Source organism: Coenobita brevimanus, chromosome 50 (genome assembly GCF_032717465.1).
Source record: "Coenobita brevimanus isolate Jiangsu-jjx chromosome 50, ASM3271746v2, whole genome shotgun sequence".
Classification (NCBI taxonomy): Eukaryota; Metazoa; Arthropoda; class Malacostraca; order Decapoda; family Coenobitidae; genus Coenobita; species Coenobita brevimanus.
In genome coordinates this window covers 54,694,355-54,717,508 of record NC_137003.1, presented here as the reverse complement: position 1 = coordinate 54,717,508, position 23,154 = coordinate 54,694,355, and the positions used below count along the sequence as shown (strand labels likewise).

The window sequence follows — 23,154 nt, the reverse complement described above, 5'->3', positions numbered from 1 at the left end:
CTAAGGCTTGAGGCTCCTGAAACAGGGGTAGCTGGTGGAGTGGTCACATCCTGAGGCATACCAGCACTAACTTTTGCCTGTTACTGAGTTGTGGCATAACAAGCTTCAGGATCATGTCTGTTGTCCTGAGATGGATTGACACTGATGTGTGGCAGAACAAGGTTAGAAAAGCCCTGTCCAATGTCCTGAAATGGATTGACACTTAGGTGTGCTGGCCACTGAGAGGTGGAAAAGCAGACAGAAAAGTTGTCAACCTGGAGGTCTGATGGTCCCAAGGCTGCTCCTAGTATAGGTGAGTTTGTTACTTTGCAGCATAGTTTGGATCCCCTTGCATAGATCAGGAAGTCTTTTTCTTTTTTTTCCCACACCATGTAGTTTACAAGAGCTTAGGGATCCCAGAACATTGCATATGAGTGCTTGTATGTGGTCACATGCAGGAGGGTCAGGGGGTTTGTAAATAAGTTTTAAGTTTCCAAATAACATTGGTGGTTTTGTAAATACTGTGTATGGTTATGCTTAAGAGGGTCATTAAGTTTGTAAATAGTTTTTAGGTTTTCAGAAAACTGATGGTTTTGTGGATTCAAGGAGATATTAAAGGCCAGTTAGCTGCCCTGTAGCACAGATAAAAGTTGCAAAGTTTGAAGCTGTAATGCTGAGATTGCAGGTTGGAAGCTCTCCCCCCCCACCTAGAATGTGACAGATATCAAATTTGCCTCCTTGCATATTTATCCATTTGCAGTTTCCTGAAGTGATACTTGAGCACCATGGTAGCAGGGACTATAAAGTAAAAGGTGTTGAACCATCTTGGGTGTGACAGTGGTAACAGTTGCCATCTGGTTGTAGACTGAAGCAAAACATATGGACTGCTAGCTTGAATGTTATTGTAACTAAGTGGGGGTGAACAAGGTCGTGAGGAACATTGTGTTTGAGACAATTGCATTATCGTACTATTGTGTCTGTCCATGGTGGCCATCACTGAGACCACCGCAATCACCCTCACTGAACTGAGGAATTTGCCATATGGTGCATCAGTGTGCTTTGGGACCTATAAATTGGTGAGCCAGGCAGTTAATGGGAAACTACAATGCATCTGTAGAGGAAGAGATTTCATCCACTTTAATGCTCAGCCATTCCATGCCAATTGCAACACTGATGGAATTCATTGGAACAGAAGAGGCAGAATGAATGTATTGCGCAAGTTTGTGAACTGTGTGGAGCATAAGAGAGATCTGTTCTCTGTAGTCCAAGCCATGAGAGGGCACATGGTTTAAAAGCCCAGAGAGAAAGGTCAAATGACCTTCAACCTATCCAAGGCCATAAAAATGTACTTAATTTGAATAATAGGGAAATATTCCTCAAGTGGTTTATTAACCCAGAGGATAGACTAAACTATTTTTCTTTTAACCAAATTAAAATGTAAATGTCCATCCAGTTATTAAAACCTGCATTGAGTCACAGAAGGGTGGGTAATGAAAGCCATAAACTACTGTACAGAGGCAGTCAGGGAAAACCCACTGCAAAAAGGGAAGTTAAGAAGTACAGTATCCTACGTATTCTAAAGGATAGGTGGTATAAATACATTTTGTTTTGATATATATAGGCTCAAACATGCATGCATTGGTCACCTAATGGTGGCTGTCCATGTTGCTCGATGTGTGGCAGCGTCCCTATTCAGTCCCTTATCCTTGAGGTCACACTTTGCGACCTCATCCCAGGTCTTTTTCAGTCTGCCTCTAGCAACCCTACCCCCTGTGTTAATACTTCTCACTTTCTGCACCCAACTGTCATCTCCTTCCTCACCACGTGCCCAAACCATCTCCGTCTACCTCTCCTCATCACATACTTCCTTTTAATTCATACATTGTAAACCAAGCCCCCCCCCCCCTCGCCTCGCATTCAGGGACACAGCACATCCGCATAATCATTGTCATTTCTGTACGTTTAAGCTCGCGAATATCCTCTTCCTTAACTGCCAAGGTCTCACTACAATACAGCATTACATTCCTAACATGCCGCATACAAAGATCCCATAGCACAGAGGGAGAGCCCTCATATGTCAGGAGAGGCAAAAGCTCCCTGAACTTCTTCCAGCCACTCCTCACTCCAGTCACAGTGCTAGGTGTAGCACAATCTCCACCAGCACATATGTCTCCCAAGTAACATAACTCTTCTGCGCACTCCAAAGACTAACCAGCAAAATCAATCCTTTCTCACCTGACGATCTCCATACTCTCCTTGACACGCCGCACGCATGAAAAGAGCATTATTTTGACGTCTAACTTTAATACCACTACATCTCTTATGCACCCACTCTCACAAACTGAACAAGATGAAATTACTTCCCATGCCCTTGTGGAAAATTTCACTTGGCCACCCCCTCTCTTCTCTGACAGTATCACAACCAACCTAGATTCCATCACCTTTGTGTCATCTGCATTTACTCTCAAGCCCTTGTGCCCCATACCATCTCTCTACCTCCTAAATCTTCACTCTGCCTGATTCTTTGCAATTAACACCAACGCCAGCAACAACAACAAACAATCGGAGGTGCCACGTGGGTCACACCGAAAGAGTGCAAAGGAATGACCACAATCTCCACCAGCACATATGTCTCCCAAGTAACATAACTCTTCTGCGCACTCCAAAGACTAACCAGCAAAATCAATCCTTTCTCACCTGACGATCTCCATACTCTCCTTGACACGCCGCACGCATGAAAAGAGCATTATTTTGACGTCTAACTTTAATACCACTACATCTCTTATGCACCCACTCTCACAAACTGAACAAGATGAAATTACTTCCCATGCCCTTGTGGAAAATTTCACTTGGCCACCCCCTCTCTTCTCTGACAGTATCACAACCAACCTAGATTCCATCACCTTTGTGTCATCTGCATTTACTCTCAAGCCCTTGTGCCCCATACCATCTCTCTACCTCCTAAATCTTCACTCTGCCTGATTCTTTGCAATTAACACCAACGCCAGCAACAACAACAAACAATCGGAGGTGCCACGTGGGTCACACCGAAAGAGTGCAAAGGAATGACCAACTCCAAGAGCAAGAAGAAGAAGAGCGGTATTCGTAGGATCATCGTTATTTCCTGCCTGTTGAATTGCGTGTCAGTATTCAGCCATACAAGAAGAACAAAGAAAGGCCACATTCAGGAAATTAAGTGCTGGAAGTAAATCACTTTTTTATTATATTACTTTTGGTGGCAGTTGTGTGCTTTCCTCAAGGGAAACATGCAGGCTATGGAGAGCAGTTATTCCAGGATCACTGCAGAGGATGAGATAAGGTTTTTACCCTCCTGGGCAAAGTCACAACTGGCACATATCCTTGAAGTGACACCTGGCTGGGAGGAGGTGATGGGACGGGTTCCTGCACCACCATGGATCCCAGGACAACCCCTGCCAGAAAGTGAACACTATCCTAGGAAGTATTCATCTGATGATATCATGTAAGTCAAGATGGTAAATATTTCCTTTATTGTTGTTTCTTATTTTTTTGTGTGTGTGTGTTCTTTCTTCCATTTGACAGTTTTTTTTAGTTCATTTGAGTGTTTTGAGGCCTAATTTGTCGTGCAAATGAATAATAACCATACTGTGAGTATGATAATCTTGGGCCTAATCTAAGTGTTTAATTAACCCTAACCTAACCTAGCTTAACTGTACCTAATAATTTAATCTAACCTAACCCAACCCAAGCCAGCCTAACCTAACCTAAACCAGCATCCAGTTGGGAAAATGGGAAACGAAATCCACCTTTCAGTATGTTGAGTAAGATTCGGTAATATTCATTTGCACACAAAAAAACACATACAGGCATACACTGTATGTTAGCACAAATCCACTGTGTATGGGAAGATTGCAGGCTAAAGAAATGACAATAAAGGAAATAAATACCGTCAAGATTACTCAATTTATCTTGTAGCCAGATGCCTGGGTAAAATTATTGTTTAAGCCCCCAGTCCCCCTTTAATTTCATTTTTTCAGAAACCTATTGATTTTAGTGTTTTCTGTAGGATTGTGATTGTCGATTTTATTGCAAATTATCGGTACCCTTTTTCAAGTTCCCCCCCCCTCCCCGCTTCAGCCCCCCGAAACAGGCATTTTACAATATACACGGCAGTAAAAATTGTACAAATATTACTTAAGATAGGTTAAAAAAGAATTATTAACTTTTTTCATTAACGTAAACTTATAAGGCTATACTGTAGTAACCAAGTTTTTATGATTATTATTTTTTTCTAAACATAACCTAACCAATCAAACCTAACCTTGTATAAGGCCGTGCTGTATTAACTGAACCAGCCTTAAGTCACTGGCTGTTGGCTTGCCCTTGTAGCTGGTAGAGACACTTCAGTGACTAAGTGGAGGAGTGTAGCAGTATATGTTCCTTTAGGAATAAGTATCTTGACAAATACTGACAGGAGTATTCCATTTTCATTCCTGGATGCTTCATCCAGGAATTTAATAGAAGCTTGGTGGTTTTTTATAAAATTTACAATGAATTTGTAAAACGCATAGTCACAACTCGGCTGCACTGGACAGTCGCCATAGCAAGACTAAATTCAAACTCATTTGAAGGGCCTCCCTTTCCTGTTTAGGGAAATTAGGCTTGAAACGATTGGCCTAAAACAAAGGAAATGTAAGGAGGCCACTTATTGACCGTAGTTCATGATTCGTTCAAAATGACCACCCATGACATCAGGTTGCTTATTGGCCGCTGCTCAAGGCCGGTAAACTGCAACGGAAACCAACATACACACGCACTCATAACTCACCAGATCTGGCCGTGACAAGACCAGCTTCCGACCAAAATTTCAGAAAACAAAAAAAAGAAATTGCCATTATTACTGAGTTGCGGTGGTAAGTGTTGCTACTCAAAGCTCTTGCCATTGAGAGAACTGTCCATTGGTGAACAGAAAAATAATGAATTACGTTAGGGGTTGAAACGATAATAGAACTGATGGCTTAACCCTGGAAGGGTTGGCCACAAATAATTTATTACTGGGTATTTTTCTACAGGGAGTGTGCACTTTCCAGATCTCTTGAAATGGTCTTTCACATGATACAGTGGTAAACTTTCAACTATCTGTTGTAATTTAGCCAAGCCCTACGCCGAATAAAGTGAAATGCTGGTTAGTGCATATCAGGCTCAACATTCGGCTTTGAGCCGGATATTGTGATTCTATCTGTCTCGACCCTCTATCCTAAAAACTTGATCATGAGTAAAAGATGAAAACTAAGCTCATAAAAATGAAACAGTAATGCAGCACTGTACATAGCCTAGTGTACTATTGTATGTACAGTAAGACCTCACTATAACGGACTATTTGGGGCCCAAACCATTCCGAAAAATGTGAAATTCCGATAAAAGTGACATCTGGAGTTCCCTCTGCTAATCCGGACTTTTTCCGAAATATCAGACATTAGTTTGGTTTGCATGAACAGTTTTTAAACTGTATGGCTGCCACTGCAGTACTGTACTGTGTTATAACTTCACTACGTTAATCAAATGGTGTAATAATACTGTACTGTTCACTGATAAACATGTCTTTTATTTACCTTATTGTGGTGAACATAGTTGAAGTGGTCAGGCAGTCCGGACTGCTTCTGGCTTTATCGAACTTTTTCCGATATAGCTTCATGAGCATCAAGTAGAGACAGTAAACTACTTGTGTAGAGTGTAAATAGAATTGGACCCAAAACATCCTTGAGGGACTCCAAATAGAAGGGGAGCATGATCAGAGCTAGCGTAATCAACAACCACTCTCAGAGATCTGTCCGACAGGTACGACTTAAGGAGCAAATGGGCAATATCACAAACGCCATAAAAATACAGTTACTCCAAGAACAGTTTATGATCTACTGTATCAAAAGCTGCATACAGATCCAACAGAACTAGGAGAGAGGACATCCCACTACAGGTGTTTGCCACCAAGTCACTCTGAATCCTTGTTAGTGCAGTTTCAGTTGAATGGTATTTTCTGTATGCTGATAAACAACAGGAACAACTCTGTTGTGTTCCAGTAGTGGTACGAGTTGATCGATTATGGCCCGCTCAATAATCTTGGATAAAAAATAAAGGTTAGAGATGGGACGATAATTTGTTATGCTCTCGACATCAAGGCCAGGTTTCTTAATTAGGGGCCTAAGCAAGGCACGTTTCTCAGACTGCACAAAATTACTTTCTAAGAAGCATCTATTTATTATGTTGCAGATAAAGTCTGCAGCATGCTCATACACATCAGGTAGTTGTGACATGTTACATGGATCGAGTGAGCAAAATGTATTATTAAGTTCTCTGATGTAACACTTGACTTTGTTCACATCTAGCAGATGAAATGTTGAAAGCAAATGATCTCCGGTGCACTGTGACTGGAAGTCAACTGAGTACGCTTCAATAGGAGAACTGCTGTCTAAATCACTTCTTATGCGAGATATCTTAAAGCAAAATCAGAAGCCAATTGGGTATCAGATGCAGAAGTTGGTTTAACAATTACATTCCTCTGACCAACCAAATTGTTCACAACTGCAGACAGTTTTTTTTTTTTTTTTTTACCACCACCACATGAATCAACTTTATTTTGATAATACTTAGCCTTTTGGGCTTTTACAGTGTGAGCGACTGCTCTTGCAAAAACATAACGGAAACGAGTTACTCCACCGCAAGTGCCACTCATGTTCTGCCCTTCTACGTTGTCTACGCAATGAATTAATGGATGGACCATACCACGGAGAATCATCACGTACAGTGATTGTTTTTACTACCTCAGGACTATAATGGTCAAAAATTGACCTAAGCTCGTTGTTGTAAATATCAACCAACTCATCGGAAGAAAGACTGGAAGAATCATTGGAGTTTAAACGTTGATCAGTTTCAAGACATGTCAACTGGTGGTCAACATTCCTGTAATTTCTGAACCTGATGACCTTTTTATATGAAGGGGATTTCGGGACATCAAAACTAAGAGTGATCAGAGATGAGGGGGTCAAATGAGTCAACCTCCACATCTGATATGCACCTGCAACCAACAGGGGACAAGATTAAGTCAAGGACATGTCCTGAGACATGAGTTGGATTACTCACATGATTGAAAAAATTGTTCTGGGTGATCAACTCTAGGAATTCTGAAGAAAATGGTTTTGACTCTGGACTGTCAACCCAATAATTGAAATCACCACAAACAAGAAATCCTCCAGGTTTAAGAGAAAACCCTTCAAGAAACTGCCCAAACTCCCCCATAAAACCTCAATCTCTGCCCGGATGACCTGGTCGATAGACAATTGCAATTCTAATGGTATTCTGATGGAAATTTATTAATACTTCCATAAATTCAAATGAAGATGGGGTCAGGTCTGAGTCAATGAGAGAAACGTTTGCAAGTGCTGCCGAGTAGATGAGTGCTACGCCTCCTTCCGGATAGTCAGCAGCAGGCTTGGGAGTGCTAATAATAGAATGTGTCTTGGGCAAAGCATTACGAATAATATCGATATCAGACTCATACAACCAGGTTTCAGTCAAGCACAAAATGTCAAGCTCGTGCTAATTTAGTTTCATTAATATAGTCTGTCTTATTACAGATAGAACGAATATTTAAAAGACCCATCCTTAACTGGTTCAAGAGGGATGTAGACAGTTTTTTGAATGGTCAAAATTGGTGTTTTCAATCTGTTCCTGTGAGAAATCATAATTGGACAATCTCTACTTGATGCAAAATGGGCAACCGACTGTGAATTTGAATTAGCATCTTGATGTCTTAAAGAAGTGCAATTGATGCATTTGGGAGAATTTCGTTGCTACTATCCTTAGATTTATGGATTCCAGTACAAAAGACGCATTTAGGTTCATCATTTTTCCTAGAACATCTCTCAAGTGTATGACCAAAGCCTTGACAGTGATGACACTGTAACCCAGAATCTATCGAATGCACGGCATCTTGTAAGATCCACATAGATGTAATTACCCTGTTCTGCAATGGAGGATCTCACCTCTGGCGACATCTTCGAGACAGCAGTTTTGGTGTCATTCCTTGTTCTTGTGAAGAGAAGGTTGAGGGTACAACCCCGATCAACGAGCATCTTAATTTTATTGTTTTTTCTCAGAATGTTTGGGATGATGTCAGAGTCACCCAAGGAAGAGGAAAGGCCTGTCATGGTCATGTTAGGCAACATTTTCTTTGGCTCTGATATGCAAAAAGTGCCCTCAGAGCCAAAATGATCACTCAGCACCCCAGTTGCCTCACCTTTGGCCTCAGCTGACGGAAACTTCATTACCAACCCACCAGCCTTGGTCTTAAGGCAGCTATCAACCGGTACCGTGTTAAGTACACCTCTGATGTCTTCTGGTCCCATCTGATTTGTCAGGGCATCAGTACCACTCTTTGGTTTCACAATCAGTACATGCTGCCTATGAATGGCTTTTTTCTGGCCATGAACACTGATCTCAATCACGCCCCCAGGCAAATCCTTCCCCCCCCCCCCTACGAGAGTCCCGTGAACAGCATCTGTAAATGACTTGGCCTGATCTTGCGTGACTGCCATGGGTGATGAGACCTTGGTCTCTAGTGCCTCCAGTCTATTTGAAATGTCTCTGATTGCCTGAAAGATTGGCCCAGTAACTTTATCTTCAAACTCCTTCTTGGTACTACTTCCTCCACCAGCCAAGACCTCGTTTGCCGTTGCAACACATTGGCTACACAGCCAGCGAAAGTCCAGCTGGTGGCTCTTCTTCATAAATGGATAGTTGCCTGCTTCCAAATATTCACAAGCTTTATGAACCCACTCACTGCAGTAGCTGCACTTCAGTGCTTGTGCACTTTTTGCTACAGACCTACTGCAGCAAAAGTGTTTGGCCTTTAGCTTGACAACTTGCCTTCACAGAATTCTAGTTTGTGTAAATATTGATTTAACATGCAAATACATTTTATTTGCACTGTAAATCAATATTTCCGCAAAATGGAAAACTGTCAAGCTTGATGGGACTCTGAAGGGGAAATACCTGCTAACTTTAGCATGTTTTTGTTCTGAATCCTGATTTTTTTATGAACACTTAAATTAAGCATAATTTTCTTGGTCTGATTTCAGTTACCATAATTAGGTGTGTATGAACCTACAGTATATGGTGATAAAAATGATAACAATTTCTTGTTTAATAAACTGATTTGGTAAGTGACCGTTGAGTCGGTATATCATCACACCGCAAATTTCACCATCGTTATGAGGGACTTTCAGGTGTCGTCTGCTACCTAGCTGGTGAGCCCTAACTCTGTTCTAGATCGGAAAAATAAAATAACTACTGTGACTATTGTATATGTCTGGATAAACTTACGAGAGTTAGCAAAACTATAGACCAGTAAAGTCACTAAAATACTTGTTGATAAAAAATATCACATCCATGAATGGATACTTTTGTTTGGCTTTTTTGCATATGTGTACATTGGGCTTCCATCTGGCAGTCCCTTACACACAGTCATTTTGTTATGTTACTAATGAGTTTAGTGGAATTGGCTTTCATATATACATTTGTATTGCCTTTTTGAGTAAGAATAGTGCTTTCTTGAAGCTTGTCATTGCCATCATTTTCTGAAATTTAATATTTGCCAAATACGGCCACATGACATTTGATTCCATATGTCACAGACAAAAGACGACCGTCCCTATCTCGGGATAAAACGTAGCTCACTTTTCGCTAGCTCTTGGTGTAGGTGGATGTGATTACTGTTCATTTACAGGACCGTTGTGGCAATTAACCAAGGTTTTGAAGTCCAGTATTTGTTTGATTTGTATGATGTACCTTGATTTATACAGTGAGATAAAAAAAAGACAATTATAGGGTACAGTAGCCTAGAGCTTGTGCTGTATGATGAGCTTGATTAAACTATTTCCCTCACTCTGAGGACGTTAATTGTTTGATTCTTTATTCTGACAATTTTGTTCTGCTCAGGGGAGACTGAACTGTATGATGATAGTCTTCATTAACCTCCTTCAGTATGAGTGTTCTAAATGGTAAAATCACCTGGTAGCAAGAATAAAACTAGTTATATCATTGAACAGAAAAAGTTAGGCTTCTAACATCACTTTCTCGTTCAGAGGCTCAAATAGAGGCTTACCTGATCATCATTTGGTACATGTTTTATAATTCATTTTACTATCCCTTCCAAAAACTGAAGAAACATACATGATTCTAAGTGGCACTGGAGATGTGGTACAATTTCTGTCTATATTACGCATTAATATCCTCTTGTATGTTAATTGATGCTAACTGTCAATATTAAAATGTACATACAGTACATTTTGTTTCTTCAGTTTTCATATTTTAAATAAACATTAAGGTGGCAGCTATTTGCAGAACTTGGCCAGGTAATGTAATTTCGTCATAAATACAAACCAAAGGGTGGTGACAGGGTTATGACAGCAGCAATAAAAGTAACTAGGCATTTTACTTTTCTTTCTGGCACACCAGTGCAAGCCATCAATACCCTTTTGTCATCAACTGTTAGAAAAGGTAAAGCTTTAGAGAGAGAGAGAGAGAGATTTAAATCTGTTGATGTTATTAGGATAGGATAGTGATAATAAAGAAGGCTTATAAGCAGTTCTTAAATAAATTTGGCAGCCTTTGAATTTGAGTTATCCCATTTAATCCCTTTAATTCAGTATTGTTCATTCTCAAACATTAACACAGGATGGACGAAACAAGCACTGGTCTTTGGTAAACAAGCATGAGCTGTTCTCCTATTCAGGACTGCCCCTTTACTGTGCATGTATGAGTCTCTTGGTGATATGTTAAATGCTCAAATTACAAAATATTAAATTGCAGATAATGTGAGGACTGTCAGTACGAAAGTTGATGCTAATAATAAATAACAGGCATCCCTGAATGCACATAAGAGACCGGCTACAGTGTCCAATAAACCCAATAGAATTTATGCAAGGAGTAGGTGTGAAGGCCTGACACTTCAGTAAGTTGTAAAATTATGAAAATAAAAGTGATCATTCCTATTGGTTATGATTTTTCAAAGTAATATATTAGTTATTTCAGCGGCACATGCCATTACTGTATCTCACAATTCAACACGAGTAAAAATAATCCACAGCTATTACAAGCACAGCAACCAGCAAAAGACTGGTGTAGGACCAAGTTCGAAATGACCCAGCACTCTGAAAGTCCCTTTTTGTAAAGCAAAGTACTGTATAATATCTTCTAGTTCAGCGTTCCAACAATTTATCGCATACCAAACTGAATTATAGAAGGCCATGGACTAACTCAAAGACAAATGGCCAGGATTATGTTGTCTGGCTATAAATAGATAGATACGTAGACTGACTGTGTACAAACTCATTTGTTCTCTAACAGTTCCGGTTCCATAGCTTTTTAAAGTTCTTAACTGATGTTGGTCGTGTAGATCATCACAGTCAACCAAATTTTAGTTTTTAGAGTTGTTGTGTACTTTTACAATCATCCACTGAAAAATATCACCATAATACAGTATTGTGTATGTTATGAATGTACTGGTTCAAAAATATAAAGGAAGCCAGATGTGAACACAGAATTTAGTGGTATATTATCTATATGTGTCTGTAGCCAGATGCCTTAATCATGTAATGGGTGGTCACAGACAAAAATGCATCCATATCAGCTTGTTCTCAGCCATTTGGCTTAACCTCCATCCATCTCATACTCCCCATCTTTCATAATTATCTCTCCCCACTTCATCCTTCCATTTCATCCATGTTTTTACTTTCCTCTCCTCCTCAACCTCACTCACATACATTGTCCTAGTGAGTCTCTCATCTTCCACCCTTTCCACATGGCCAAACAGTCTTGCAGAGTCTCTCTCCTAACTTTAAATCACATTCATATCTGTACCGCTTCCGTAATTCATATTTGTCTGGCTGTTTCTCCTGTAACCGTGTGCCCCTCTCAGATAACTCATTTCCACTGTTCCCTCTCTTGACTTGTTCTTCCAACAGAGTCCAAGCTTCACTTCCATAAGTAAGAACTGTGATCACAGTAATTGTCATGCAGTGACTTCCTGTCCCACCTTCTCTGCCCACTTCCCTGTTCCTTATCACTACTTTCAGTTAACCAGCATCCTTTCTTCCCTACTACTCCCTTTCAAGCACTCCATCCTCTAAACTTTCATCCTTACTCATCACATTACCTAAGTACTTGAATGCAATCCATTCTCCATGGTACATAATTCGTGTTAGATGACAGCATCCTTTATCTCAGTACATTGGACCTCATTTCAGTAAGTTAATCCTCCTCACTGAAATAAAACAATATGTTTCGGGTATGCTTTGTTAGTAAAAATAAAAGTTCGGTAGCTAAACAGTAGAAGAAGAAGATTAGACAGCTGATTGATTCCCTCTGTCAGTAGCTGTTCATTTTGTTTTTAATTTTTTATACCAAGTAGTAACTGATCTGTTTGGATTTTTTCCCTCCACCTACAGTATAAGCCATTCATTACAGTAGCTTAAGGTTAAGTGAGGTACTTAATGGTATCTTGGTTTTCTGTTACTGTTGTACAGCTACATCTGTTGTGTACTATTTGAACTTATATCAATATATATGAATTGTCAGAGTATTAAAAAAATGAATCCTTTCATTAACATTATTGAATATACTGCACTGTTCTTTGCATGAGGGAACAGACTGGTAAAAGAGGAGTGTGCTCGTGACCGCCGTGAAGGATTCCAGGTACTTGTGGAGGAATGGGGCACCAGTGGGCGCAAACGTCCTACTGTAGCAGATTTACTAGCTCTCCTTCAACTAGCCAAGCTATACCGTGCCATGGACTACCTTACAGTTAATGTCTTGCATGGTATGAAACAGCAGTTTTGCATTGAAGTGTGCAGCATAGCACATAGCTACAATAGCACTGTAACGTGAGCTACTTTAGATATTTTAGATAATGAGATAATATGTATTGGTGCTTTAACCTCATATTCAAGATCAAGACATGAATCTGATGAATTGTTGGTCTACAGCATGGGTCAAACACTTTGTGAAGTCATGTTGTAACTACAGTAAACAGTAACAGCCAGTTTCATGGGACTCCAAAACTAGGCTTTCATAGTCTGGATTGTTGAGAAGTAGTACTTCCGAGGCAGCATTTACAGTTCGTGGTAAAGAACACCCCTAGGGGGTTTGAACCATTCTAGTGTAAACATGTATTTTACTCTTGACTTACATCTAACTAAGTGTTCAACTACTAGGCCACCAGGCATCTACAATTTTACTCTAAATAAATCAGGAAGTAAAAATTAGTCATTGTCATGGAGTGTCATGTGAGGCTGGAGATGTTTGCCCAGTTGTTTCATTTTGTTTTCTGTCAGTTTGTGGATACCATCTCAGTAACTTGGTTCTTTGGGTGTGCAGCATTGTACATTACGGACACACATGAGGCGTGTGGTATGGTAAAGGTTAAGCCTATTGATATTCAGGGTTTTAAATTTGCTCCTCTCTGGCACCCCCTGGTGCTTCACAGCTTGTTTGGATATTGTTTCTCCGGAACTGAGCCACCTTTGGTTGTGCATCTTCACACATATAGTTGTTGTATGGTAAAGGCCAAGTCAGTTGATTTTCAAGGTTATAAATCTGTTCCTCCCCACCAGCAAACCCCCCCACTTCCCACCCCACATATGCTACTCACACATCACAGCTTGCGAATACCCTCTTTCAAGGTTCTGGGGCTGCACGTTATAGCTTGAAGTTGCCATTTCTCGGCAATCAAACCACACCTGGTTGTGCAACGTTTAAACAATATGCCTATGGAAAAGACAGTCAGTTGATTTTCAGGTTTGCTAGTAAAATGGAGTGTGATGTATATGAGAGATTACAGTGATCCTTTTGTTATCGAACTGTTGGATACAGTCGTTTTCATCGGCATTGCAAGATGAAAATCTGCGCTCCTGCCTTTATCACACATTTTTTGGATGAAAAACATTGTTATTCTGCACCTGAGCTGGCTTTTGCTGACAGTGATGATCAGCATTTGTGGTTTTTGATGGCTCTGAGGGATTCAGAAATGAGGCCCTACTTGAGGAGTTAATCCCAGGTTGTGGTGACCACAAACTCTTCCCCCCCTATCCTCAAAACCACTTACCTCAAGCCCATTTCAGGTCCCTGTGGAACGTTTCCTCCTTATCATGAGCATTTCATCTCATTCTGTTAACCCAAGCATGCCAATGTATGTTTCTGATAACTGCCAAACCAATATGTATGTATGTATTTGGCAGGTATGTCCATTGAGGTGGTTTGGCCATGTGGAGAGGATGGAGAGTGAGAGACTGATGAGGAGAGTGTATGTGAGTGAGGTGGAGGGGGAGAGAGGGAGGGGGAGGCCAAGGATGAAATGGAGGGATGGAGTGGAGAGTTATATGAGAGAGGGGGGTGTGAGCTGGGAGCAGGGCAATGAAATGACGGGGAGCGACATGGAGATGATATATTTTTTGGCCATGCCTTCTGGGATTAAGGTGTCTGGCAATAGATATAGATAGACAGATACAGTAGATCCATCCATCCATCCATCATCCAATCCTATGTTGCCCCATGAGGAGTGTAGGAGCCTGGGGCTAGGCAAGTTGGTCCTGACATTTAAGATGAGGGTGACCAGCCTCACTCATCTTAGAGTGGCAATAAACCTCAACCTTCCTTTGGATATAAACCTGCACTGGCTCAATCCAACTGGAGCACTGTAATTACCCACAAAACCACCAGGCACCATAGTTTGGTTATATTATTACCACAAAGCGTAGTAAATGGTTTTCCTGGTGTACAGGAAACCATTTGGCTTATCATTCAGTGTAGAGTCACCCATAGGCAGAAGGAAGAGGAAAGAATGAAGGAAAGAAAGGCGGAAGAGGGAGTGTAAAGTCACCTGTAGGCAGAAGGATGAGGAAAGAATGAAGTGAAGAACGACAGAAGAGGAAGGAAGTAAATAAGGAAGGAGGAGAGAAAAAGGGCAGACACCCGAGAGTGGCACTACATCAAGTGAGTGGATGGTGAGTGCCCCCACCTACCCTAGTTTAGCTGGTATAAATTGTTGTAAAAGAGAAAATTTGGGTTTACAAATGGGGTGCCCAGTACCAATTACGATAAATCTTGTAGGCTCTGTGTTTTTGTTATCACGCATTAAGCTCAGTGCCAGTTATGCACAATAACCAAGGAATCAGTGTACTTCAGGGCAGAAGAGTAGTTGGTGAGCTTGGCAGTATTTTGAAGGAAAGGATGATTGGTCTGGAGGTGAAAAGATCTTTGAGTAACTGAGTGCAGTACCACAGTTACTTCTGACACACATTTATGGGAATGAATCCCAGGCAGTGAATAATAAGAATTTTGTAGACTTCAGGCTGTAGACCTAAGTTTTGTCAGAATAAGTGTAGACCTAAGCATGATGGGTTACCAGTATGTAGTAGGGGACTTTATGATGAATTTGGGATGAAAGAGAGGGATACAGGAATGAAGTGTGGCATCACTGAATGAATAAAGAGAAATAGTAAACACTGGACTGATATAGACATGTTTAGAAGAGTGGATATACAATAGAGATAGAGTGCCATGAAAAATTTACTAAAGTGAGACAGGATACTGTATTTGGAAGAGAGAAGCTGTTTGTGGTGGGGATGAAAAGAGTGGATTAGTATTTGAGAGAGAGAGAAAAAAAAAAACATTACACATTTAAGAATAAAGTAACATGGAGGTGGTTCCATCACTACCATCCCCTTTTGTGGGGTTGAAGGAGCAAGGTGTCAGGGAATATGATAATGATGATGGTGATGAAAGTGCATGCAGAGTGTTCAGGTCAACCTGAGGAATATGGATATTGGCTTTTATTAAGTTCCGTATAGGATCTATTTGCAACAGCACATGTGACTGCTGAGCACTGTAGAGGTGTGCTCACTGGTGAGCATTACCCTTCTAGTTTTAATATATAGTATATAGTTTAGATTTAGGTTTGGAGAGGGATGCTTTCAAATGGTGTCACCTATATGACCAGGTGGGTCCACTGCTTGCTCATACAAACATCTCTCAGTTCCCTATCTATCCCACCAAAGGAGAATGGTGGACTGCAGAAGGGTATATTCAGCCTGCAGTCCACTGGATTCATACTTATTTGAACCTGGGGTTGCAGTAGGAGTAGGCCATGCTATCATGATTGTTTAGGTGAGGAATTGTTTTCTCTAGAAGTTACAGTTTGTTATCCCAGCACACCACAATTCTGATATATTGCTTTAGCAGTGGCTGACACTTTCTCATTTACATCCAGGAGAGGCAGTGACACGAGGTGAGAGTAAGGATGACCCTGAGAGTCAGCTGAATCGTGCCCTGGAGGAGGACTGCCGGTCTCACCAGCAGCTGGTGTATGAACAACCAACAGCTGGTTTAGTGCAGCACCACCCCAGCTCTCACACTGACAGTAATGTCCTCTCAAACACTCCTAGCTCATCCTGGAACCAATATCATGCAATTTTGGGTTCAAACAGTGCACAGCAGTGTTCATCTGTGTCGCAGAGTACCAACATGATCCTTGGCCAGTTGCCTCCTGACCCTGAAGTAATTTCTCCAAGCCTTGATCACTCATCTCAGGATATACCTCAAGCCACAATGGATACTACAGTGCTAGAGAACCTGGATGCCTCAGGTTTCACACACTTCCCGTTCTCCATTATGCGGGATATCACTGACAACTTCAGTGGTTTCCCTGTTGATATGGGGGGTAACAAACTAGGAGAGGGTGCATTTGGAGTGGTCTTCTTGGCCAAGGTTATCCAGGGTGGCAGGGAGAGGAAGGTTGCTATCAAGAAACTCAATGCTGGGGAACTTAAGGTGGAGGAACAGTTCAAGACTGAGATTGAAGTTCTGTCAAGGCAAGTACAGTATTCTTAGTTTTGGCATGATTTATAAAACTATTTATGACAGCAAGATAGAGGTGTGTGTGTGTGTGTGTATTATATGTATATATACAGTATATATATATATATACACATATATATATATATATATCTCCATCCATCCATCCATCCATCCATCATCCAGTCCTACATTGCCTCATGAGAAGCGTAGGAGCCCGGGGCTAGGCAGTTGGTCCTGACATTTAAGATGAGAGTGACCAGTCTCACTCATCCCTGAGTGGCATTACGTGAGCAATAAACCCCAACCATCCTTTGGATATAAACCTTCACAGGCTCAATCCGATTGGAGCATAATAATTACACACTATACCACCAGGTGCTAAAATTTGGTTATATGGTTACCACCCAGCATAGTAAATGGTTTCCTGGTGCACAGGAAACCATTTGGCTTGTCACTCAGTGCAGAGTCACCCACAGGCTGAAGGAAGTGGAAAGAAAGAAGGAAAGAAAGACAGAAGAGGGAGTGTAAAGTCACCCATAGGCAGAAGGATATGTGTATGTATAATATATATATATATATATATATATATATATATATATATATATATATATATATATATATATATATATATTTATACACACACACATATAGATAGATAGATAGGTATAGATATAGAAATCAGCCACAGGCTTGTTGCATGGAAAGTGCAGACTTAATTGGAAGAGAATCACCAGGGCTTGTATATACATCTTCATCTTTATTGGGTAACGTTTTGGTACAGTACTTTTACCATCATCAGAACCTTAAAAAGAAATAAAGGACTGTACATGTAATATTCTTCCTTACAGTATTTTAGTCATAAATAATAAAATAAAATTGCATTAATTTATGCATGAAAGCCTTAAGGTGAGAAGTGCAATATGAATACTTTTAGGTGAAATTAACCTACGTGAAATTAATGAATTTACAAGGTACTGTAATAATGTATATGGTGAAACTAACATGCATGAAAATAATGAATTTAAAAAATCATTCCAGGTCAAATAATAAAAAAAATAATCTGAAGTCGGGTTTGGTAAGTAAAATTACTATTATAACAGAGTAAATAAATAAAATCACAGGCCCTTACAAAGTGTGGCAAGAATTTAGTAATGTATCAAAAACTTATAGAAATACTACTATAAAAATACTAAAAGTTAAAACAAAAAATGAATGCATTAGACGACACACTAGTTAGCAAAACTGTTTCGTTAAAAAAAAATAAATAAATAAATATGGAGTCCAAGGCATAGAATTAAAAACACAGTAATTCTGTAGATACCTCATTACTGCAGATAGTAGGTTTGTTTATGTATGACAGAAGGGACTCCAATATTAACAGGTCACTGTCTGAGGGAGGAGGCAAGATAGGCCAAGAAGGTGGAGGGATATGGTGGATAAGTGTGTGAGGAAGAGAGGTATGGAAGTTAGTGAGGCTTGGGGACTGACAAGGGATCGAGCTAAATGGATGAATGTTGTGATAAGAAGTGCATGGTTAGGGATTTGGCACGCCTTTTTAACGTGGCAGCGTCTGGAGTGACTGTATAGGATACATTTACGTGAAGCTACAAAACGTGGTGAATGTTTTTGGCATATCTGATTGAGCCAGGATTCCGGGGGCTTGAATGATGAGTGAATGGAAGCATGGCCCATTGGATTGGGCACATTTGGGCTGTCTGGACATTGCTACTCCTCACTGTGCCCTAGGATGGGAAAAGAGGTCTGGATGATGATGATGATTTTTGTTTTGCTTGCTAGTTAGTATCTGTGTTGCAAAAAAAGTTCTTATCTCAGTAGCAGTAGTTGGGGAGGTACCGTAATTTAAGTGAAATGCTCTTCCGCCTAATTGTGCCAATGTTATGACCAAAGAGCTGTGCTTTGAACTTGTGCTCCATGTGAGTCATAGGAATGCAAAAAATCAGGGAATGATGATGATGATAATGATTTTGTTTGCAGATGTGTGCATGAAAATCTGTTGAGTTTGGTTGGGTACTCCTGTGATGGACCTGCCTGGTGCCTCATTTATGACTATATGGCCAATGGTAGTCTGCAGGACCGCCTCGCATGCACGGTACTGTACCTGCTGGGTTCTGACACCAGTAATGCGCAGTCATTTTATCACCTTTATAGTTAACCTGTGAATTGTGAGCCACAGCTCAGGCTGGGTAGCATCGCGTTGTGAGCCACAGCTCTGCCTGTGCTGGCCGTGCATCACCTCTGACTACTCCACCCCTATGCAAACTTACGCATGGCGCTGCGCAAAGACAGAGAGGAAGGGATTTTTTTTCTTTTCACCAGATGATGCCCTGGATGTTTATCTTCAAGTTTGTAATGAAAACTTTTTTTTTTTTTTTTTTTTCACTGCTCCCCTACATAAACTTACGCATGGCCCTACACAAAGATGGATTTTTTTTTTTTTTTTATGCCCTGGATGTTTATCCTCAAGTTTATAAAAAACAAAAACTTAAAAAAAAAAATCCTACATTTTTTGCACACCATGGGGTGGGATAAAAAAAGTTAATTGCGCAATCCACAGGTTAAGCATTATTTGTTGTTTAGTAGTTGATGCCTGTAAAGGTCCAGTGTTATATTTCTGTAATTACTGTAATTCCATTTTAGAAGTAGTATCGGCACCAACACCGTAATAATTATTTTGTATCCATGTTCCACGAAATAATATCAGATGATGCATGGATGGATTAAGTCAGCAATTTCAGAATGTGTAAATGTGAAAGCCAGAGGTGTCAGACCCAGAGACACGGGCCCTATAGTCTCACCAATCTAAAACCAAGGTTTGGGTGGAGTCCAACCGGGGATTTCCCAGCGTACAGCGTTGCCTTGTTTCCTATACTCTAATTGGCTAGTGGCTGACCTGACACCGTTAGAGCTCGCCGCTCACATCTCGCCACCTGGCCTGACATGACTTCACCCACTTTTGTGTGTGTGTGTGTTTGTGTATGTGTGTGTGTGTGTAAAGACACACACACATCCCTGCTTGTCGTAAAAGGCAACTAAAAGGGTTGGCGGAGGGTTAGTGCCCCTCCCCGGAAAACAACTAACTAAAAAAACAAACAATAAGCCTCGGACAAGGACTGACCAAACGTTGACGACCAAGGACCAGACAAAGGACATTGCAATTGGAACGTGGAATGTAAGGGGAGCAAATGATGAGGTGAAAGAGAGAGAGATTGTCCAGGTGCTTGAGGATGCGAAAGTGGATGTATGCGGAATAACTGAAACAAAATGGAGAGGAGAAAGTGTGAGAGAATGGGAGTATGGATGGGGTATATGTGCAGGAGTAGGTGAGAATGAGAGGGCAAAGGAAGGAGTATGTATAGTTGTGAGTAAAAGATGGAAGAGGAGCATAAGACAGTATGGATCAGTTGGATCAAGGATTGTGTGGGTAAAGTTGAAAGTTGGAATACAAATGTGGGCGATTGTGTGTGTGTATGCGCCAACGCAAGATCGTGCTAGAAGAGTGAGAGAAGAGTTCTGGACAAATGTAGAACTGTGCATGGAAAAGTTTGGAAGGAATGATAGAGTGTTTTTGATTGGTGATATGAATGGTAAAGTTGGGAATGTGAAGGTGGATGGAATAGTTGGTGAGTGGGGTGTGCCTGCTGAGATAGATGAGAATGGGAGTGCGTTAGTGGACATTTATGCTGGGAGGGGGTTGGTGATAGCCAATACCCTCTTCAGGCATAAAATGATCCACAGGTATACATGGCGAGTGATGAGAAGGGTGGGTGGTGAATTGAGTGAAAGGAAGGCAATGATTGATTATGTGTGTGTGGATGAAAGGATGCGAAGATGTATATTGGATGCAAGAGTTTATAGAGGTTGGGGGAGTGGACTTTCTGACCACTACTTGGTGGTGGCCAGAGTTAAAGTTCAAGTAAGATGGAAGAATAGAAGAAGGGAAAGACGAGAGGAAGGAGTAGTTGCAAGGAGAGTGGAAAGGTTACAAGAGGATGAGAAAAAGGCAGAGTATAAGAGAGAAGTGGAGGAACGATTGGGCAAATATGAGTTGGAGCAGATGGGGGATGTGGAAGGTGTGTGTAGAATATTTACAGAAGAAATATGTGCAGCATGTGATGTGGTGTGTGGAAGGAAGAGAAGACGGAGGGGGTGCAAGGAACAGCGTGGTGGACTGAAGAGGTGAAACGGGCTGTGGCACAAAAGAAGAAAGCATACAATGAATGGATGAGAAATAGGGGCGTGGAAGAAGTTGAGAGGCGGAAGAGAGAGTTATATGTAGAAAGAAAGAGAGAGGTGAAAAGATTAGTAAGAGAGAGTAAGAAGAGAGTGGATGAGGAATTTGGAAGGAATTTGAGTGTAAAGTGGAGGGACTGTAAGAAAATGTTCTGGAAAGAGGTGAAAAGAGTAAGACAGGGTGGAAGTGAAGTTAGCAGGGGAGTGAAAGAAAAAAATGGTAGATTACTAGTGGAGAAGGGAGAAAAAGTGAGCAGATGGAGAAAACACTTTAAGGAATTGTTGAACGTGGAGGATGGAAGTAATGCGAGTATAAGTGGCTGGGGAATGGCTGGAAGAAGGAGGGAGGTGAGAAGACAGGAAGAAATCAGTAGGATAGAAGTTGTGGAAGCAATGAAGAAAGTCAAATTGGGGAAAGCCCCAGGAATTGATGGAGTGTGTGGTGAAATGCTGAAGCATGGGTGAGAGATAGTAGTAGCATGGATGTGGAAGATGTGCAAATTGGCCTGGGAGGAAGGTAGAGTCCCGGAGGATTGGAAGTCAGGTATAATTATTCCCTTGTACAAAGGAGAAGGGGAAAAAGTAGTGTGTGGTAATCATCGAGACATTTGTCTTCTTAGTATAATAGGAAAAGTGTATGGTAGGATACTTATTGACAGAGTTAGGGAAGTAACAGAGGAATCAGTTGGAGAAGAACAGGGAGGCTTTAGGAAGGGAAGAGGTTGTGTAGATCAGATATTCATTCTTAGATCTTTAGTGGAAAAGTTTCTAGAGAATGGAAAGAAGTTGTATGCGGCCTTCATGGATTTGGAGAATGCATGTGACAGGGTGAATAGCCAAGGATTGTCGAAAGTATTAAGAATATATAGAGTAGATGGGAAGTTGTTGAATGCTGTGAAGAGTATGTATGATGGTGCTAAAGCTGCAGTGCGTGTGGATGGTGAACTGAGTGAATTTTTCTCATTACAGGTTGGGTTGAAACAGGGATGTGTCATGTGTCCATGGTTGTTCAATCTGTACATGGATGGGGTAATAAAAGAGGTACAAAGTAGGGCAGTGGATGTTGGAGTGGCCATAGTGAGAGAGGGTAGTGTTTGGAAACTCCCTTTACTGTTGTTTGCAGATGATACGGTGTTGTTAAGTGAAGACGAAAGGGAGTTGCAAGGCTTGGTGGATGAGTTTGGGAGAGTGTGTAAGAAACAGAATCTAAAGGTGAATGTAGGGTAGAGTAAAGTGATGGTCCTTGAGAGAGGTGAAGTCAGTGAATGTACAGTGAGGTTGGATGGTGAGGAAATGGAAAATGTGAGTAAGTTTAAGTATTTGGGGAGTGTGATGAGTAAGGACAGAAGTTTGGGGGGTGAAGTATATGAAAGGGTACAACAAGGAAGAAAGGTTGCTGGTTCCTTGAAAGCAGTGATACGAAACAGGGAAGTGAGCATGGAAGTGAAAAAGTTACTACATGATGGTACAAGTATTGTGATACCAACTCTAACGTATGGAAGTGAAGCTTAACAAGTCAAGAGTGAGGGCAGTGGAAATGAGTTATTTAAGGGGAGCCTGTGGAGTCACATGGAGAGACAGGCTGACAAATGATGTTATAAAGGAGCGTTGTGGTGTGGATGTGGATGTGATAGGAAGCGTTATGAGGAACACACTGAGGTGGTTTGGCCATGTGGAGAGGATGGAGGGTGATAGACTGATGTTGAGAGTGTATGTGAGTGAGGTGGAGGGGGGGAGGGGGAGGCTGAGGATGAGAGGGAGGGATGGAGTGGAGAGGTATATGAGAGAGGGGGGTGTGAGTCGGGAGTGGGGCAGTGAAATGGCGGGGGACAGGGCGACGTGGAGGCGATTTGTTTGGGGCCACCCCGTACAGGATTAAGGCGTCTGGCAATAGATAGATAGATAGATAGACCAAGACGGGGTAAAACTTTTTAAATTATCATTGTAATGATTTATCACATAGCAGGGCATTGTATAATGAGGCTGCACTGTATACCGTACATTGTTATGTGACGAGTATTCACTTGGTGTAACCCT

General features: G+C 41.1%; 1 protein-coding gene across 1 annotated transcript in view; it reads left to right on the top strand.

The window, feature by feature from the left end:
* The first annotated feature begins 3,228 nt into the window (after positions 1-3,228).
* Positions 3,229-23,154, top strand: part of LOC145399671 (interleukin-1 receptor-associated kinase 4-like) — a 57,180-nt gene continuing 37,254 nt past the window's right edge. Inside the window, exons 1-4 of the mRNA XM_080272213.1 lie at positions 3,229-3,460; positions 12,663-12,832; positions 16,280-16,880; positions 18,862-18,976. Of these exons, the coding sequence (XP_080128339.1) occupies positions 3,246-3,460; positions 12,663-12,832; positions 16,280-16,880; positions 18,862-18,976 (1,101 nt within the window). The 5' untranslated portion in view covers positions 3,229-3,245. The remainder of the gene's footprint in view (positions 3,461-12,662; positions 12,833-16,279; positions 16,881-18,861; positions 18,977-23,154) is intronic.